This window comes from Chelonia mydas, chromosome 5 (genome assembly GCF_015237465.2).
Source record: "Chelonia mydas isolate rCheMyd1 chromosome 5, rCheMyd1.pri.v2, whole genome shotgun sequence".
In the NCBI taxonomy this organism is placed as follows: Eukaryota; Metazoa; Chordata; order Testudines; family Cheloniidae; genus Chelonia; species Chelonia mydas.
In genome coordinates this window covers 71,380,542-71,399,385 of record NC_051245.2, presented here as the reverse complement: position 1 = coordinate 71,399,385, position 18,844 = coordinate 71,380,542, and the positions used below count along the sequence as shown (strand labels likewise).

At 41.3% G+C, this 18,844-nt stretch overlaps 1 protein-coding gene across 7 annotated transcripts in view; it reads left to right on the top strand.

The window, feature by feature from the left end:
* Positions 1-18,844, top strand: part of TRIM36 (tripartite motif containing 36) — a 50,981-nt gene that overhangs the window by 10,224 nt on the left and 21,913 nt on the right. For 3 of the 7 annotated variants that reach the window (XR_006291076.1, XM_043547206.1, XM_007055411.4), the window contains exon 2: positions 12,301-12,538. Coding sequence is in view for 4 of the 7 variants with exons in the window: in XM_043547206.1 (XP_043403141.1) it covers positions 12,301-12,538 (238 nt within the window). In the remaining 3 variants the exon portion in view is untranslated. Of the gene's footprint in view, positions 1-10,576; positions 10,830-11,166; positions 11,496-12,300; positions 12,539-18,844 lie in introns of those variants that run through there. The other 4 variants (XM_037901560.2, XM_043547205.1, XM_027817836.3 and 1 more) reach the window with 4 other exon arrangements.

Genomic DNA, 18,844 nt, shown 5'->3' with positions numbered 1-18,844 from the left:
TTGTTTGGTGATTTATGCACGTTTTATGTCTGGTTTTATGAGGTCAGGATTAAAGGTGCTTGTTAAACCTTAGTTATGAATTTCCCAGACTTCAAAAAGCTTTTAAAATAACTACAATGATATAAGTGTCATTACTTCTTGGCAGATCAAATTCTGCCTTAATGAAGTGTATTTTGGTTTGGATGTTTTCTTAAAATTAAAAGTGGCTGCGTTTTCCCAATATCTCCTACATTTGTTTGGCAAGTGAGCACATCAAGCTCCAGGTGATGTGTAGAGAAGCAGCAGCCGCAGCAGATCTGAAGCTCTTGTCCATCGGACCTGTTGTATTCTACTGCTCCCTGGATCACTTGGCACAGCAAAGCGGGGCAGCTGTTGCTGTTCCCTGGGTTGCCCTTGATGTGAAGCAGGATGCTACAGGTTTGGAGCAGAAAAGATGTGCTGAACTTCTCTTTACTCTTCAGAGTAGTAGAAGCATATGAGCCAGTGATTAATTTGTAATGAAAGAGATGCCTGGGCTCAAACAATTAAGTGCTGGGGTTCAAGCAATTTTTTTACATTCGTAACGGATGCAGCAAACCCAGAGGTGCTGGGGCTATGAACTGCCAAGCCTAAAGATGCTGGCGCTCATCCCTGGCACAGATTAAGCCCTGATACCAGCTGCATTCCTTTCCCCACAGTTGAAGAGGATCATAACATCCTGGGACTTTGGAAAGCAGAGTCCTTTGTAACTGTGTTGGTTCCCTGGTGCTGTATCTGCACCAGTTAAGAATGTAACCTTGAACCTGTGCAGTTCAGCTGAGAAAATTTATAAACTGGCCTAGCAGAGTTTGTAAGACCAAATAGGGTTCAGGTCCTGTAGCACATCTCTGCTCCTAGAGATTGAGTGGCCAGACCCAAGGAGAGTTTAGAGCCTATAAATGGTTTAGTACACTGAGAGAGCCATAGAAATTAAAACCTTTCCTGGCCATGTCTACAATATGGTGCCATAACTATGACAGCATAACTCCCAGCATAACCTCCTAGTGTAGATGAAACCTACAATGATGAAAGCGTTTTTTTCATTGCTGTAGGAACACCACGTCCCCAAGCAATGGAAGTATTTTTCCACCGGCTTACCTGCATCTACACCAGGGGTTAAGTTGGCCTAACTACACCACGCGGGCATGTGGATTTTTCACACCCCTGAGTAGTGTAGCTATGGTTAGCTAAGTTTTATGTGCAGTCCAGACCTCTCATTCTGTAGATCTCACATTTTTCCACCTTGTATTTCAGAAGCTGGCAATTGTGGGTAAAGGATGAAACTGATGGTTTTGGTGGTTGGCTGCATGTATTAATCAGAAATTCATTGTTGCCTTTAAATTTATTTTAATTTTGCAGTGCCTCATAAAAACAAGATCCCTGCCCTGAAGAGCATGTAAACTGAATTCAGCATGATACAACTAGTGAGGGTCATAAAGTGAGGAAGAGGAGGATGACTCCACAACACTTGAGCCGTTTTGATGGTTAATTTTTTTAAGATTGTCTGACCTCCATCTCATTAGCCATAGTCTCCATCGCATTGAATGTGGTCGGTGAGGTGGCTTGGCAAGTGGACTTTGGGCGTGTTCTAAGTGTTAGGGACAGCATGGAAACAACTTTGAAGGGAGAAGCTGCCCAGTGTAGGGGCTTGGCAGCAAGGACAAAGTATTTGACTCTCATGGTGCATTGCTGTGGGAGGCAATGAAGTAACTCAAAGGTAGGTGGATGAGAAGGTCGAAGTAAGGAGCAAAAGAAATGACTTTGGTCTCCACAATTGGGATGGAATGGAGTGGGGAAATGTTAATATAAAAAACTATCTAGGATTATGTTTGGTTTGGTTGTTTCTACAAAACATAGTTATTGTGAAGGCCCTCTGAACTTTGGCTGGGTGTTTTAGACTCTGATAAACTAGAAATAAAGACCTAAGCACTGCACCTGTGCTTTGTGGGTGCCGCTATTCCTTGTGGAGTTCATAAAGTCACCTGGAAAGAGCTTGGAAATTAAAATATACATATATATATATTAATCACTTCTAAATTAAGAATACCATCTATAACAATTTGCAGGCACAATGGCTCTATTTGGAGAAAAAAATTAGAGAAGATGAAAGAAATTGCATGGTTAAACTTTGAGTTATTATGGGAAGCTAGTTACAGCCTTCATGTGACAATGGCTGTGTATGTATAATAATAGACTAAGCAAACATTCTCTAGAACAGTGATTCCCTTTCCTCTTAACAACCAAATAATTATATTTATCTAAATATATTTGTGTGTGTATGTTATAGCAAAACCTTATTCATTCTTCTCTCCTTATTTTACAAAGCACTTGTCCACTCTTGAGAGTAACACAACCGAAGGATAAATATCTAGAATACTAGCTCATACTCCCCAAACCAGTTATATCTCCCAGACTAAAAATAGCACCTTTAGCAAAGCCACTCTAAATAACCTTCCTTGCTAGGTTAACCTGCATCCTGAAACCCCTACAGTTAGGAAAAGCCCAGGAAAACAAATGAGCCTTGCTGTATATTCTGAAGCTCAACTTTTTTGGACCTAGGGATGTAATCAGCAGAATTGACAATTTGCAGAGAACACTTTGCCACTAGCCTCCTTGTTTTTAACCAGCGAACTCTGAGCTCAAACTCTATCACATCCATCCTGATTGCAAATGCCATAGTATTGCACAGAGGGAGAGGTGTGTCTCTAGTAGCCAAGTCACGAACTGTTCTAAGCTCTCTGGGGCAGGGACCATCTTTGTGTTGCGTGTAAAGTGCCTAGTCATGGACTGAGGTCTTTAGGCATTATCACAATACAAATGAAAAACAACGTAGCTAAATACTTTAGTTTACTTAAAACTAGTACCTCATATCTTACCTGAAAGCCAGTGCAGACCCATGCCTGGGAGACCTATTGTGAATTAGTGAACAAGTTAACAAATACAGATTAAGGACATGGGAGGGAAGAGTGAGGATAATGGATCATAAAATGTATTTCAGTTTAATTGTTCTGCCAGTCAAGCATCATGGGAATACAAGGCACTCTGGCTATACCTCCTGTGCTGAGGGGCCAGTGTAGCTAACTCTATGCTGCATAGGGACTCCCAAGCCCCAGGGACTCCCATTAGGATAGCTTTCCAGTTTTTGGTTGGCCTTTCTGCAGAGACAACTACTGAAGCCACCTACTCTGACTAATTTATTTAATGGCCTGGCCCTTCCCTTCCCTTCCCTTGCCCCTTCCTTTTCCTTCTCAGTGATGCAGCAATATGAACAAAAATGGTGCAGGGGAAACTGCCCTGATAATGCAGTAGTTCTGGGGTCAAGGGATGTCAAAAAGATAGTAAATTAGGTGTCCGGAGGGGTTAAAGGGAGAACATGTGCTTCTCCTTTCCAGATCTATTAATTGGAGCCCAGGCCTCTGACCTTTCATCCATGCAGTGTCTTAATAGGCTGGGGAGACCCGGCTAATTAAAATCCTGCTCTCAGAGTACTCTGAATTCAAAGTAAACAAGCACACAAACAAGTTAATACCTTAATGATCTATTATAGGATTGAACAAATAGTCACTCACAAAATCGTGACAATAACAATCGTTGGCACTACTGTGCAATCGGGAGGTAGGAGTATAGCCTTATCTACGCAAGCAAAATTAACTGTTGTTGGTAACAGGTGTTGGCAAGGGGTACCTGTGAACTAGAATGGACCATGTTGTAAGTGCAAGTGTTGCCAAGGCCAAACCCTGTTCAGTACTATTTCAGAGATGATGGCAGTGCTGAACAGGTTTTGTTCTTGGCTGCAGCTGATAGTTGAACCGTTTTCAGCAACAATTCAGTCACGTCTGTTGTTAGCAATAGGTACTCTTACTAGTGTAGACAAAACTGGGTGATGCTTTCAAAGACTAATTCTTTCAAAGCTCTGATGGAACAAGCCTATAGAGTCAAGGAATTCTTAAATTGAAAGGATAATGCAGTTATTCGTAAATTTCCAAATTAAGTCTTAAGTCATGGTTTATTAGCCTCTTGGAAGCTTGACAATAAAACATTTCCTCACTAACCTGTTTTTCCTTCCTTGTCTGTGCTACAGGGCTACATGAGATTTGGCCAACTGACATTTTCCAGTTAAAAAAGTATATAAAAATTAGTGACAGTGTTAATGTCAGTAGCTTTAAGTACAACATTCTGGATTTTGTTAGGAGGGTGGTTTACAAAGTGAACTTGAAATAAAATGGCTGTATTGGTCTTTTAAATAAATAAACCATTTCCCTCTGTTTTGAATGTAAACATTTCTTTGCAGAGCTGAAAATGCAAAAAGATCACCGCTGTGTTCACCATTTCCAGCAAATGCAATTTACCAGTCAAATTTCACTGCTCAAGCTCCGTAAAGTAAAAAGTAAATAATGATGAAAAGCAAATTACTCTTTAAATTTTTTTGGTATTAATGAATCATCTCAAGTGGCATTAGTAACATCATTAAAGAATTTTTGGGAAAAAACATACCCGACTATCTTGATTACATTCTTTTAAACTCACTTTACTTTGTGTTTTTGTGTGTATGTAACATGTAGGTCAAATATAGGGCTTATCAAACTTGACAGCCTTTTACCATTGAAACTCAGGCCATAACTCAATCTATTTAATTAGCTAAACCTCTTTCCATTGTGTGAATTAAGGACATTGTATGTCTTAACTTTGAATTTCCTAGCTAATGCGTTTTTTTTTTTTCCCCACAAGCTTAACTGTACATGACCACAGATGGTATTGTTTCTGCCCCTCCCCCAATATCTAAAGATGCTAATCCACATTATGTAGGGGTTTAATTTATTTTTTTTTGTCCTGGATATGGGTGGAGAGGATGCATATTTTCAAATGGAAGCATGTTGGAAAAGGAGAAGGTGAGACACACGCAAACCTCTGGGTTTTTCAGCTATTTATCTGAAAGGCTCTTAAGCAAAGTATGCTGTCATGGGATAAGAGGGAAGGTCCTCTCATGGAGTGGTAACTGGTTAAAAGATAGGAAACAAAGGGTAGGAATAAATGGTCCGTTTTCAGAATGGAGAGAGGTAAATAGTGGTGTCCTTCAGGGATCTGTACTGGGACCTGTCCTATTCAACATATTCATAAAAGATCTGGAAAAAGGGGTAAACAGTGAGGTGGTAAAATTTGCAGATGATCCAAAACTACTCAAGATAGTTAAGTCCAAAGCAGACTGTGAAGAGCTACAAAAGGATGTCACAAAACTGGGTGACTGGGCAACAATATGGCAGATGAAATTCAGCGTTGATAAATGCAAAGTAATGCACATTGGAAAACATAATCCCAACTATATGTATAAAATCCCAACTATAAATATAAATTAGCTGTTACCACTCAAGAGAGAGATCTTGGAGTCATTGTGGATAGTTCTCTGAAATCATCCACTCAATGTGCAGTGGCAGTCAAAAGAGCGAACAGCATGTTGGGAATCCTTAAGAAAGAGATAGATAATAAGACCGAAAATGTATTGCTGCTATATAAATTCCTGGTATGCCCACAACTTGACTACTGCGTGCAGATGTGGTCGTCTCATCTCAAAAAAGATCTATTGGAATTGGAAAAAGGTTCAGAAAAAGGCAACAAAAATGATTAGGGGTATGGAACAGCTGCCATATGAGGAGAGATTAATAAGACTGGGACTTTTCAGCTTGGAAAAAGAGACGACTAAGGGGGGATATGATCGAGGTCTATAAAATCATGACTGGTGTGGAGAAAGTAAATTAGGAAGTGTTATTTACTCCTTCTCATAACACAAGAACTAGGAGTCACCACATGAAATTAATAGGTGGCAGGCTTAAAACAAAAGGAAGTATCTTTTCACACAAAGCATAGTCAACCTGTGGAACTCTTTGCCAGAGGATGTTGTGAAGGCCAAGACTATAACAGGGTTAAAAAAGAACTACATAAATTCATGGAGGATAGCTCCATCAATGGCTATTAGCCAGGATGAACTGGGATGGTGTCCCTAGCCCCTCTGTCTGACAGAAGCTAGGAATGAGTGACAGGGGATGGATCATTTGTTGATTACCTGTTCTGTTCATTTCGTCTGGGGCACCTGGCATTGGTCACTGTCGGAAGACAAGATACTGGGCTAGATGGATCTTTGGTCTGACCCAGTACAGCCATTCTTATATTTTTATCCATCCAACTGCCATTAAAGAAGAGAGAACTCCTGGCCTGTTCCTCCCCGCTTTTCTAAAATTACACTCCACATTTTTTTCCAATGCCTTGGATGACATACATTTGATGCTCTTTGGGGCAAGGAGCATGTCCTTTTCTGGTGACTAGAAAACATCCAGTACATTTTTAACACAGAGTGCACCTTAATATTTGTACAGCACTTTGAAGATCTATGTTTTAAACACCCTGAGGTTTTGTCTGCACTAAACTTTTTGGGGGAAATCTCCCACCAGTAGTAGCAACAGCAAGCATAGGTGAAAACAGGACACAGGTTTCTTTACCACTGTTGTCCAGGCCTGTTCTAAGCAAGATGAGCTGACCTGGCACAGAGCGCACCCTCTGTTTTTTCCTAATCTATCCTAATGCAGCAATGGTGGGAAACTTCCCAAAATAGTCTAGCATGGGCACAACCTACGAGGCAGATAATCTCATCCCCTTATCCAGATAAGAAATAGGACCTTGCCTATACCAGAAAAACGACCTAGTTTTTTTTTTTTAAATCAGTCTAGTTAAACTAGTGCAAATCCATAATGCAGATCACATAAACCAGGTTCAATCCCACCTTATATTAATTAAACTACTGATTTAAGATAAATTGATACAAACAAGGGTCAAATTGGATTACATGTCTCTACTTTAGAGTTTAGCACTGGTTTAAGAAGCTCAGTGTAAAAATTAATTTAGTTTAAACCGATGCACTTTTCTAGTATACAGAAGGCCGAAAACACAGCAGTTAAGTGCTTTTCCCATTGTCACAGAGGGAGTTAGTAGCAGAGGTGGGATTAGGTGGGAATTCTTGACTTCTAGTTTTGGACACAATCAGTTTAATGTATTTGTTCCTTTTTTCCCTCTTCTCTCCCCTCCACCCCCCTTTCATTCCACTCCCTTTTTGTTTGCCCCTCTTCCCTTTTGGGACAATGTTGAATTCCAGTCTCTCACTCCAGGATACCAGCGGAGAAGAGGTACCTCGCAGTGCTCTTTCAGATGACTATACAATGACATCTAGTGCTTTTCTCCCCACAAACTTCTGAGTTCGTGCCGAGCTATTCTTTCAGCACAATACTCAGACTCAGTCTTGAATTTCCACTAGACCACAGAAAGCCCATCCTGCTGTAAAGAAGAATCATTCCTTTATTGCTAGCTGTTCTTTAGCTACAATGATAGGCGCAAGATGGTGCTTCTGTATTGATGTTAGAATTCTCAGTTTCATCCGACTATCACTATAGCATCACTGTTCTGTGATTGGTTCACAACAAGGACATACATTGATCATAGAACAGTGATGCCTATGCTGGTAGAATTTTCAGTTTCATCCTAGGCAGTCTTATTTAAATGCTTTTGAGATGTATGATGGCCACTAGAAAGTGTACCTTTGTCTCTCTTCCTTCATAATATAGTATACCATTTTCTTGGAGAGAAAATGCTCTTTATTTGTCTCTGTTGCTGATAGAGCCTCAATTTTATCAACATAAGGGGTTTTTTCTGCACCCCATTCCTGCAGTATCTGAGCACTTTGCTATTGTCACTCTAATTGACACATAGAGTGGCTACTCTCCCTTTTGGTGTTCTTGAAGTCTGCTTGGAGTGGGGTTCTATTTTTTTTTTTTTTTTAACGGGGGAAGAATGGGGAAGGAGAGAGAAAAGTAGGTGAGAATGGTTGTTGAGAATGTGATTTTGGTCATGGTGGAAAAATGTGATCAAAGAGAGAGGTAACTGCAGTTACCTCAAGATGGTCAGACTCTAGAGTCACCTAGGCTCCTGATTTTTACTCCACAGCTGGATACCTTCGGTAAAGGCCCTGTTTACACTAAGGAATTTTACTTTATTGAGTTGGGTTTGGTATGTTAAAGGATCAAGCTGCACTAGTGTAAGCACTGCTTTACACCAATGCACCATGTTTATGGTGCAAGCCCTTAATGGTATAACTGCATCAATATCACTAGACTGGTGCAAATTTATTTAATATAGACAGGGCTTATGGGCTAGTTTACACGGGAATGAATTGGACAAATGAACTATAGCTCTACAGTTTCTCTTTTGAAGTCTGTTTTTGAATTTTTGTTGTTGAAGGATGGCTACTTTTAAATGTTACTGAGTGTCCAGGGAGATTGAAGTGTTCTCCTACTGGCTTTTGTATGTTACCATTCCTGATGTCTGATTTGTGTCCATTTATTCTTTTGGGTAGAGACTGTCCGGTTTGGCCAATGTACATGACAGAGGGGCATTTCTGGCACATGATGGCATATATCACATTAGTAGATGTGTAGGTGAATGAGCCCCTGTTGGTATGGATCATGTGATTCAATCTTCTGATGGTGTCGCTAGAGTAGATATGGGAATAGAATAGGCAACGGGGTTTGTTACAGGGATTGGCTCTTGAGTTAGTGTTTCTGTGGTGTGGTGTGTAGTTGCTGGTGAGTATTTGCTTCAGGTTGGGGGGGCTGTCTGTAAGCGAGGACTGGCCTGCCTCCCAAGGCCTGTGAGAGTAGGGGATCATTTTCCAGGATAGGTTGTAGATCGTTGATGATGTGCTGGAGAGGTTTTAGCTGGGGGCTGTATGTGATGGCCAGTGCTGGTGTTATTTTCCTTGTTGGGCCTGTCCTGTAGTAGGTGACTTCTGGGTACCTGTCTCGCTATGTCAATCTGTTTCCTCACTTCCCCAGGTAGGTATTTTATTTTTAAGAATGCTTCAAATAGAAACTGCAGAGCTACAATTCATTTGCAAATTTAACACCATTAATTTGGGCTTGAATAGGAACTGGGAGTGGCTAGCTCACTACAAAAGCAATTTTCCCTCTCTTGGTATTGATACCTCCTCATCAGTTATTGGGAGTGGAACACATCCACCCTGACTGAATTGGCCTTGTTAACACTGGTTCTCCACTTGTAAGATAACTCCTGTCTCTTCATGTGTCAGTATATTTATGCCTGCACCTGTAATTTTCACTCCATGCATCTGAAGAAGTGGGGTTTTTTTACCCACGAAAGCTTATGCCCAAATAAATCTGTTAGTCTTTAAGGTGCCACTGGACTCCTCATTGTTTTTATCTATTCCAGAATAGCTCTCTGTGTGTGGACATTCTTACACTGGAATAAGTGTGTCCACATGGGGAGCTAATCTGGTCAATTTCCCATGTAGACAAGTTCTATTTACCTTGTCTCCAACTCTCACTTGTATTTCCCCTCAGTTTTATGATCTGCATTGTCCCAGAGAAGTGCTGTTGTCTTGATGGTTCATAAATAGAGATGTTGAGTAAAACTTTTGGAAGTGCATAAATCCCATTTTCAAGAGTGAGATTGATATTTAGATTCCTAAAGCTAGATTTCAAAAGTGAGTTAGGCACTTTTGATAGTGTTACCTGTGTATTCTAATAATGCAGCTGGAATCTGATCCATTCCTGGCTCTAAAGATTATGATCAAAGCCTTGAACAGGCAAGGGTGGTGCAGTAGGAGGGAGGTACTGGAGTGCAGGCTGGATGTGCTCCTGGCAGCATAAACTACACAAGTACTAGGCAGCTGCATTTTTGCACCAGCTGGAGCTTTTGCAACCTTGGCAAATCTGCAAGCCTGCTACCACCACCTGGACCATTTGGCACTGAAACACAGAGTGTTTTAAAATGTAGATGGGAGATGTTGTTTACTTTTCCTCCTGGCATAAGGTAGTATTAAGGGTTTTCTAACTGTGTGCACAGTCACAGATTTAGGTACTTTATTGTAGTGTACACATGGAGTATGTTAATATCTAAATAGTTGATACTGCCATTAACTAACATTTAAAGTTTGTATTGTTATATTTGAAAAATACTTAACCCTTCCCCCACCTCCACTGAAAACAAATACTCAAGAGTAAACAGAGAGGTTGGGATATTCAGGTGTGACTGTCCCATTCTGTACCTAGGGTGACCAGATGTCCCGATTTTTATAGGGACAGTCCCGATTTATGGGCCTTTTTCTTATATAGGCTCCTATTACCAGCCGGGCTCCATTTTTCACATTTGCTGTCTGGTCGCCTGATCTGTACCACCCCTTCCAGTGTGACTTTTCATTCTTTTTAACAACCTGTTGATCACCTCTAACTTCTTCCCTTGTTGCTAGAGTTTAAGTCCACTGCCAAGTCTCTCATTTACAGCGGGAGGAGGGGGAAAATCCGTCACCCAGGATGGATTTTAAGGGAAGCCAGTCTAGGCTTAGTCTCCTGCAGGGGGGGTGTGTGTGGGAGGCAGGGTGAAGCAGAGATTCTCCTGCCCTCCGCCTGCCCTGCGGGGCGCGGCACTGGGGCCGGTCCCTGCCGCCCCCCGCCCCACCCCCAGCTCAGGCTCCCCGGCCGGCCGACCCGCCCGCGGCGCTGCCCCTTGCCCTCCTCTCGGCTGGGGGCGGCTTGGGTGAGGCGAGGGCCGCGCTTCCTCCTCCCGGACAAAGGTGCCAGGTGTCGCCCCGCCCCTCATTGTGCGGTGGGCGCCGTTGCCAGGCCGCCCCGCCCCGGCCAGCGGGCAGCTGCTGCACTGTCTGGGAGCCCGCAGCAGCCGCCGCCTCCTGCGGCCCCGCTCTCCGCCCTCGCCCAGGCGGCTCCAGGATGGAGGGCGATCGGCTGGAGCCCGCTGTGAGTGCGGGGCGTCTGGCGGCCCTGGCTGCCGGCTCGGGGTGGGGGTCGGGGCGGACGGTGGGTGCCCGGGCGCGGTGAAGGCGGGAGATTCCCCGAGCCCGCGGGGCTCGTGGACGCCCCAAACTTTCTGCCTTTAACACCGCTCAGCCCCCCGTGTGCCTGGAACTGCAGCGGCTGCCGCGCCGCACCCAGCCCGAGAGCTGCAGGCGGCGGCGCTGCTCCCCGGAAACCTGGGCGCGTGGATTGCGGGCTTTCTGCAGACTCATCCTGCTGCAGTTCTCTGCCGGGACTCTGCCCCCGGGAGGAGCTGTCAGGGCCGCCCGGCCTCGCTCCCGTCTGACAGCCCTGCCTGGAGAGCGCCCTCCAGAAATCCCCCGTGGGGGTGTGGCAGGGGAAGCCTTTGTTTTGGGGGAGCGAAGAAAGGTTGCCCATTACTCACTGATTCTTTAGCAGCCAAGCTCTCTCCTTTCCCCCACCCCACCCAGTTCACAAAGCGCTCTTCCTAGGGCGTTGCAGAGCGTTTCTCCTAATTCAGTCAACCGGGCTATAATTTACTTTGACTGGACGGTAATTGGGGCAGGAATCTTCTCGCTCCCCCGCCGCCGCCTTAGAAACAATGTGCTGTCGTGTGTTCTTCGTGATTGTCCGGGACTTGGAAGAAGGGTAAACCCAACTATTGAATGCCCGCTAGAGAAAAGCAAGCTTAAGTAGATGTGAGAGGAACAGTTTATCCAGAGCTACTTATTGAGAACTTGGATCTTTCTCAGGGAAGAAGTTTTTGTGACCAAATATACTGAAATGAACTGAATAATGCAATTGATTAACAATTATTTATAGTAAAGTGATACTTTCAGGTAGTTAAAGCATAAATACATGGCTTTTACTTTAAAAAAAAAAAAAAAAGCCCCATGCAAAACCTCATGTTTTCAGGATTGTTAAATTTTTCATTTTTTAAAAAATGTCATTTACAGCTCTTATGCAGATTATTGTGTAAAGCAGGAGAAGTAGAACTAAAAAGAGTTGAAATTGACTCTAGACAGTTTCACTTTTGCTTACTATATTTACTCTTTGCACTCTCTTTGGATAATAAACACAGTACATGTGGTGAAAGAAATTAGTTTCAAGCCTTTAAATTTTAATCTGTGGTGTTAGCAATGTAGATGGAGAATCTGGTATTAGAGACTTTTTGGCCCTTTTAGAAGATGAACTTCAAAGCCAACAGAGGGGAACTTTATGATTAATTTAAAAAAACAACTCTGCTTTGTTTTTACAGTAGACTTCTCATTTTTACTGGAGGATCTGAGATGCAAGGCTTAGCTTTGTTGTGCTTATATTTTTGAAGCCACGTTCTTTTTCTGATGTAAGATGTAAAGGTAGTTTTGAATGTTTGTATATAATGTGAGCCTTACTGGCTCAGCTTCTGATCTTGTCTTAATTTTGCTTTCCTCCTCACCTCTCTCTTTTCAAGGTTACCATTAAGAATATTGAACGAGAGCTCATCTGCCCATCATGCAAGGAGTTATTTACCCATCCACTGATCCTCCCTTGTCAGCACAGTATCTGTCACAAATGTGTAAAAGAAATTCTCTTCTTCACACTTGAAGACTCTTTCACTGATCTAGGTTCTGAATCCTCCAATCAAAGTAGCCCTCGTATTCGAATCCATTCTCCTAGTTTGGATAGAATTGACAGGCTTAATAGATCAGGTATGTACCAGAATATTGTGTGTGCTCTGGGAATTTCATGTAAAAGACTGATTTAATATGAATGGTCTTGCCTGAGTAAAGGTTTTCATCTTGATACTTTTAATGTTGAATGTTGTCACGTGAATAACTTCAGAATGGTTTAGTTTTTGGTCTTTGTTTACAGCACGCACCAAAAAATATTGGACATGGGAATATCCTATTGTAAAGTTGTTACTCTAGTGGACATATATAAAATTTGTTTTTTAAAAACAGTGTCCTGTAAATTGGTTCATAGCTATTATTTTTCTGATGCTAAGTTACCCTAGTCACTATGGCTGTTTAATGTGACATAATCTTAGGTATCTTTAGAAAATGCCATTTTTTTTGTTTGGGTTGGTCTCCAGGCTTTATGCTGCTCACAGTCTGGTGGCTTAGATTTTGTTTGGAGTCTTTGGTGCAGCCTTTCTAAACTATATATCTCCTTTAAAAGTAATAATAAAAGAAGTTCTTCTTCACCTAGAGCACAGTCAACCTGTGGAACTCCTTGCCTGAGGAGGTTGTGAAGGCTAGGACTATAACAGGGTTTAAAAGAGAACTGGATAAATTCATGGAGGTTAAGTCCGTTAATGGCTATTAGCCAGGATGGGTAAGGAATGGTGTCCCTAGCCTCTGTTTGTGAGAGGGTGGATGGAGATGGATGGCAGGAGAGAGATCACTTGATCATTACCTGTTAGGTTCACTCCCTCTGGGGCACCTAGCATTGGCCACTTTCAGTAGATAGGATACTGGGCTGGATGGACCTTTGGTCTGACCCAGTATGGCCATTCTTATGTATGTTTGCTTCATTCATTTCACTAAGGTATATTAGTAGGTTACTTTCCATATGTGATATCAGAACTCTTCAAGCAGACAACTTTGCAAAGAAGACTGAACCAGAGTTCTCTGTGTAAAGTATCAAGGAATGCTTAATTTCGGGTTTCTCTAACTGTTATTTCATGTCTGACTTTATCTTGAAGATACTTACCTTAACCTTATTATTCAATTAATTAAATATTGATAGATATTAAGTGAAAGAAATACACCTTATTAAATGTAAATTTAAGTAAGTGTAAAGCTACTCTATGTAACACTTAAGAAAAAAGGCTCAAGGCTTGGCTACACTTCAGCTATTCTGGAATAGCTATCGCTTTGGAATAACTCTGTGTGTGGACACTCTTATTTTGGAATCAGAGTGTGTTTTCTTGAGTTAGCTTAATCCCCTTCCAAAGTGGATTCCCTTTAAATTCAAGCCCTACCTTATTATTGAATAACTTTCATGTGTAGACAAATCCTGAAACTTGCATCTCAGGTTTTAGCAATGTTAATTTCTTGTCTTTCATGTCTCAAGAGCAGAAACTTACATCACCATCATCTTTTAAAGAACACTTAAATTGGGACTATGGCTAGTTATACCTCTTTGTGTCCTCTTTCCTGCCCCACCCCCAAAAAGGGTGGAGTTTGAGCAATATGTTGCACACCTGGATTCGCTAATTAAAAAAATCCTAGTCTGAGGTTAGTTACCCTCTAATATTTTATGTTTTGGCTTGCTGTCGCCCGGGAAGTGTCTAAGATATTTAATCTCAGAGATGTTCCTTGGTGCTTGTTTTGCAGGGACATGTGAATTATAGTACCTCATTACTAGCACATTGTGTTCACTGTAGATTTGTTGAAAATTGCCTTCAGTGAGACATTATCCTGCACTTCAGAGGCTAGCAATCCTGTTTTGTTATAGTAATACAGTAAATTACCATCTTCACATTTTGTGTACTATTTCATCCACACCAAATACAAACAAAAACAAACTTGTTAAAAGAACACTTGGGTTGCAAAATCAAGCATGTGGAAGATAAGAAATGGCAGAATGCAGTGTTGACCATACAACCTTCATTGGGCCCCCTTGTGCATATGTACTATGATACTGTCTGTAATTACATGACCACATACTATTTTATCCATAAGATGCCTGCCTTGTTCAATGTGCAGGATGAACAGTACTCATTAAAAGGTAGTTTATTCAGTATATAACCCCATGCACTATTTGCCACATGCCATCCAAACTCTGCACTGAACACAGAATTATTAATTTCTTCTGGAACATTTTCTGTGGTACTCTCATCATAGTACCTTAGTTCTTTAAAAACATCTTAGTTATTTACAAATATTAATTAATCTTTACAACACTTCTGAAGTGAGATGGTATTTTCATTCCCATTTTACATATGAAAGACTGGAAATACAGAGATTGCAGTTTTGTAAAAAGTGTAAAAAAGTGACAAGTAATTTAGGGTGCCGAATTTGAGATGCCTAGAACTGATTTTTCAGAGTACTTGGTACAAAATGCTAATTTATATGCAAAACTCCCATTGACTTTGTAATGCTCCCAACGGTGGTCCAAGAGCATGAGTACCAAGCTCAGGGCAGACTTGAAAAAACAGGACACAAACCCTAAATTGGTTGTGAGTTCTAAATTTAGATTTCCCCAACCAACTGTACCATGTGCAAACTCTTCAGGCACATTAACAGCCTTAAACAGATTCACAGAGAGTCCCCCGGATACTGCAGTCTGTTTTGTCACCCTGGTGAGTGAGTGTATTTCCATGATAGATGGTCTTTAAGACCAAGAATCACAGCAACATTAATTCCTGGTCCCGAAGGACCAGTCACTTACCCAGGTTAATTGAGCCTTGGATCTCACACCAAGGACAACACTTGTAGCCAGTCCTATAATAACCTATATGAAGATTTATTAACTTACCAATAAATTTCATGATGCATACACAAAGCAACGAAAAAGCATTTTCGTGAGCAATAATAGAAATTGAAAGATAAGCAAAGTAAGAAAAATACTGCCTGAGAACTTACTAGAGTTTGACATAAGGCTATTTGTATATTTTGACATATGATGTTGATGATGTTGTGAGTTAAAGCTTTAAATTTTAACTTTTTTGAATCTCTGCATCTACTGTCACTAAATAATTGTCTGATCCTCCCCCATAATTTCCTGCAACTGTGAAAATTTAAATAAATAAAAATAAGAAAATGCTCAAAAATAACATAAACATAAGAACGGCCATACTGGGTCAGACCAAAGGTCTGTCCAGCCCAGTATCCTGTCTACTGAAAGTGGCCAGTGCCAGGTGCCCCAGACGGAGTGAACCGAACAGGTAATGATCAAGTGATCTCTCTCTTGCCATCCATCTCCATCCACCCTCTCACAAACAGAGGCTAGGGACACCATTCCTTACCCATCCTGGCTAATAGCCATTAATGGACTTAACCTCCATGAATTTATCCAGTTCTCTTTTAAACCCTGTTATAGTCCTAGCCTTCACAACCTCCTCAGGCAAGATGTTCCACGGGTTGACTGTGCGCTGAGTGAAGAAGAACTTCCTTTTATTTGTTTTAAACCTGCTGTCCATTAATTTCATTTGGTGGCCCCTAGTTCTTATATTATGGGAACAAGTAAATAACTTTTCCTTATTCACTTTCTCCACACCACTCATGATTTTATATACCTCTATCATATCCCCCCTTAGTCTCCTCTTTCCAAGCTGAAAAGTCCTAGCCTCTTTAATCTCTCCTCGTATGGGACCCGTTCCAAACCCCTAATCATTTTAGTTGCCCTTCTCTGAATCTTTTCTAAGGCCAGCATATCTTTTTTGAGATGAGGAGACCACATCTGTATGCAGTATTCAAGATGTGGGCGTACCATGGATTTATATAAGGGCAATAAGATATTCTCCGTCTTATTCTCTATCCCTCTTTTAATGATTCCTAACCTCCTGTTTGCTTTTTTGACTGCCGCTGCACGCTGTGTGGACATCTTCAGAGAACTATCCACGATGACTCGGAGATCTCTTTCCTGATTAGTTGTAGCTAAATTAGCCCCCATCACATTGTATGTATGGTTGGGGTTATTTTTTTCCCAGTGTGCATTACTTTACATTTATCCACATTAAATTTCATTTGCCATTTTGTTGCCCAATCACTTAGTTTTATGAGATCTTTTTGAAGTTCTTCAGAATCTGCTTTGGTCTTAACTATCTTGAGCAGTTTAATATCATCTGCAAACTTTGCCACCTCACTGTTTACCCCTTTCTCCAGATTATTTATGAATAAGTTGAATAGGATTAGTCCTAGGACTGACCCTTGGGGAACACCACTAGTTACTCCTCTCCATTCTATAAAAAAACAAATTCTGCCAAGCCTATATATATGGCTGTGACAGGGTCGGGCTAGATGGCTATAGGAGAGTAATAGAAGTCAGATATGTTAGCCTCAGGCTAAGTAGGTCCCTTTTCCCTGGGTAAGGTAACAGGGAAGGTTGTTTTTTTTTTGCAGTTCCAGTGACTTTTATTTCAATGTTTCCTTGCTGCCTTTACATTGCATTAGTATAGTTTGTGTAGGTGATAATTACATTAAACAAAACAAAACTACCAGAGCTAGTCTGTGAGCACTAAGCAGAAGTTCCCTGTACATTAAGAATACAGACACTTAGATAATCTAGCAGAATTATAAACACAACAGGGCAAATAAATTACATGTCTAGGCATATGTGACAGGGTCGGGCCAGATGGCTATAGGAGAGTAATAGAAGTCAGATATGTTAGCCTCAGGCTAAGTAGGTCCCTTTTCCCTGGGTAAGGTAACAGGGAAGGTTCCAGAACAATCAGGAACCTTCTGGAGACAATTAAGATAAGCTGATTAGAACACCTTCAGCCAATCCAGAAGCTGCTAGAATCAATTAAGGCAGGCTAATCTGGGCACCTGGGTTTTAAAAAGGAGCTCACTTCAGTTTGTGGTGTGCGTGTGAGGAGCTGGGAGCAAGAGGCACTAGGAGCTGAGAGTGAGAACGTGGACTGTTGGAGGACTGAGGTGTACAAGCATTATCAGACACCAGGAGGAAGGTCCTATGATGAGGATAAAGAAGGTGTTGGGAGGAGGCCATGGGGAAGTAGCCCAGGGAGTTGTAGCTGTCGCACAGCTGTTCCCGGAGACACTCTAGACAGCTGCAGTCCACAGGGCCCTGGACTGGAACCTGGAGTAGAGGGTGGGCCCGGGTTCCCCCCAAATCCTCCCAACTCCTGGTCAGACACAGGAGGAGTTGACCTGGACTGTGAATTCAGAAAAACGGCCAAGCTGAGGGCTGCCGTGAAGCTCCAAGGTGAGCAAATCCGCCAATAATCGCAAGACCCACCAAGGTAGAGCAGGAACTTTGTCACAATGGCATAGTCATGATTAATAGATAATTAAATTAATGTGAAGTAGTAAAAACTAGTTGCTGTCTTGACCTTCTAACTCTTTAAGTACCAAAAGCAAATTGGTCTCTGTTATGGAGCTCTTATCTGCACAACTTGCTTTTTCCAAATGCTGTTTGCTGTAATAATGCCAAAAATGTCTGAAATTGGTAAATGGTTTATCCTCTAACTTAAACTGTACACAAATGCTTACTTTATAAAATTCTGGCCTTAATTTTATGGATTGGAGAATTTATGATAATTTAATGACTATAGGGTGTCTTATAATTTAAGTGTAATGCCATTATACTACAAAAATCCTATAAAGTGTTTAAGGTTCCAGTGCTGTGTAAATGATGATGAATGATTCTGAAATACAGTAAAAGAGAACTTGATTTTTGTTTTTCTTTCCATTTATGCCTATTAGGAAACTAAACATTTTTTAATTTCACCTGGCAACCTGGGCACCGGGCACCTGGCAACTGCAGTGCAGAAGAAAAGATTTGCTGCTTTATCTTTTGTAAACCAATGTTGACTTTATTCTTTGTTTCTAAAAACAGCTTTCTGTTCATTGTTCACAGCCACACAGCGGAGGTCTTTTGGGTGGAGAGGTAGAAATGCTTCACTTCTTGTATGGCTGTAGATAGTGTAGTATTTAGATCTTAATTTAAATAGAATTGGTTAGCATATAGTTTTTAAATATCAGTGTCCATCGGCTAAACTTTTGTGGACTTGACCAAAGTTATGGAAGATTTCTGTCTGAAAAACTTTTAATTCTGTTCTGCAATTAATCTAAAGGTCAACTGGACTAAAACCTGTAGAATATTTTTTTGTCAGTGTTGCTCTTAATTTCTGTAGTTATACCATCCAAAAATTTCTGTCTATTGTTTTTGTTTTCCTAAGGAATCATTTCCCCAGAGGCTACAAAACCAGGTTCCAGTAAAACTGATAGTATTTTTACTTCCAGTAATACCTACTTAATGTATTGATCTTCTATCTACTACAAATTATGGTCAGTTATAATCCTTTCTTTAAAGGGAAGATAATGGCA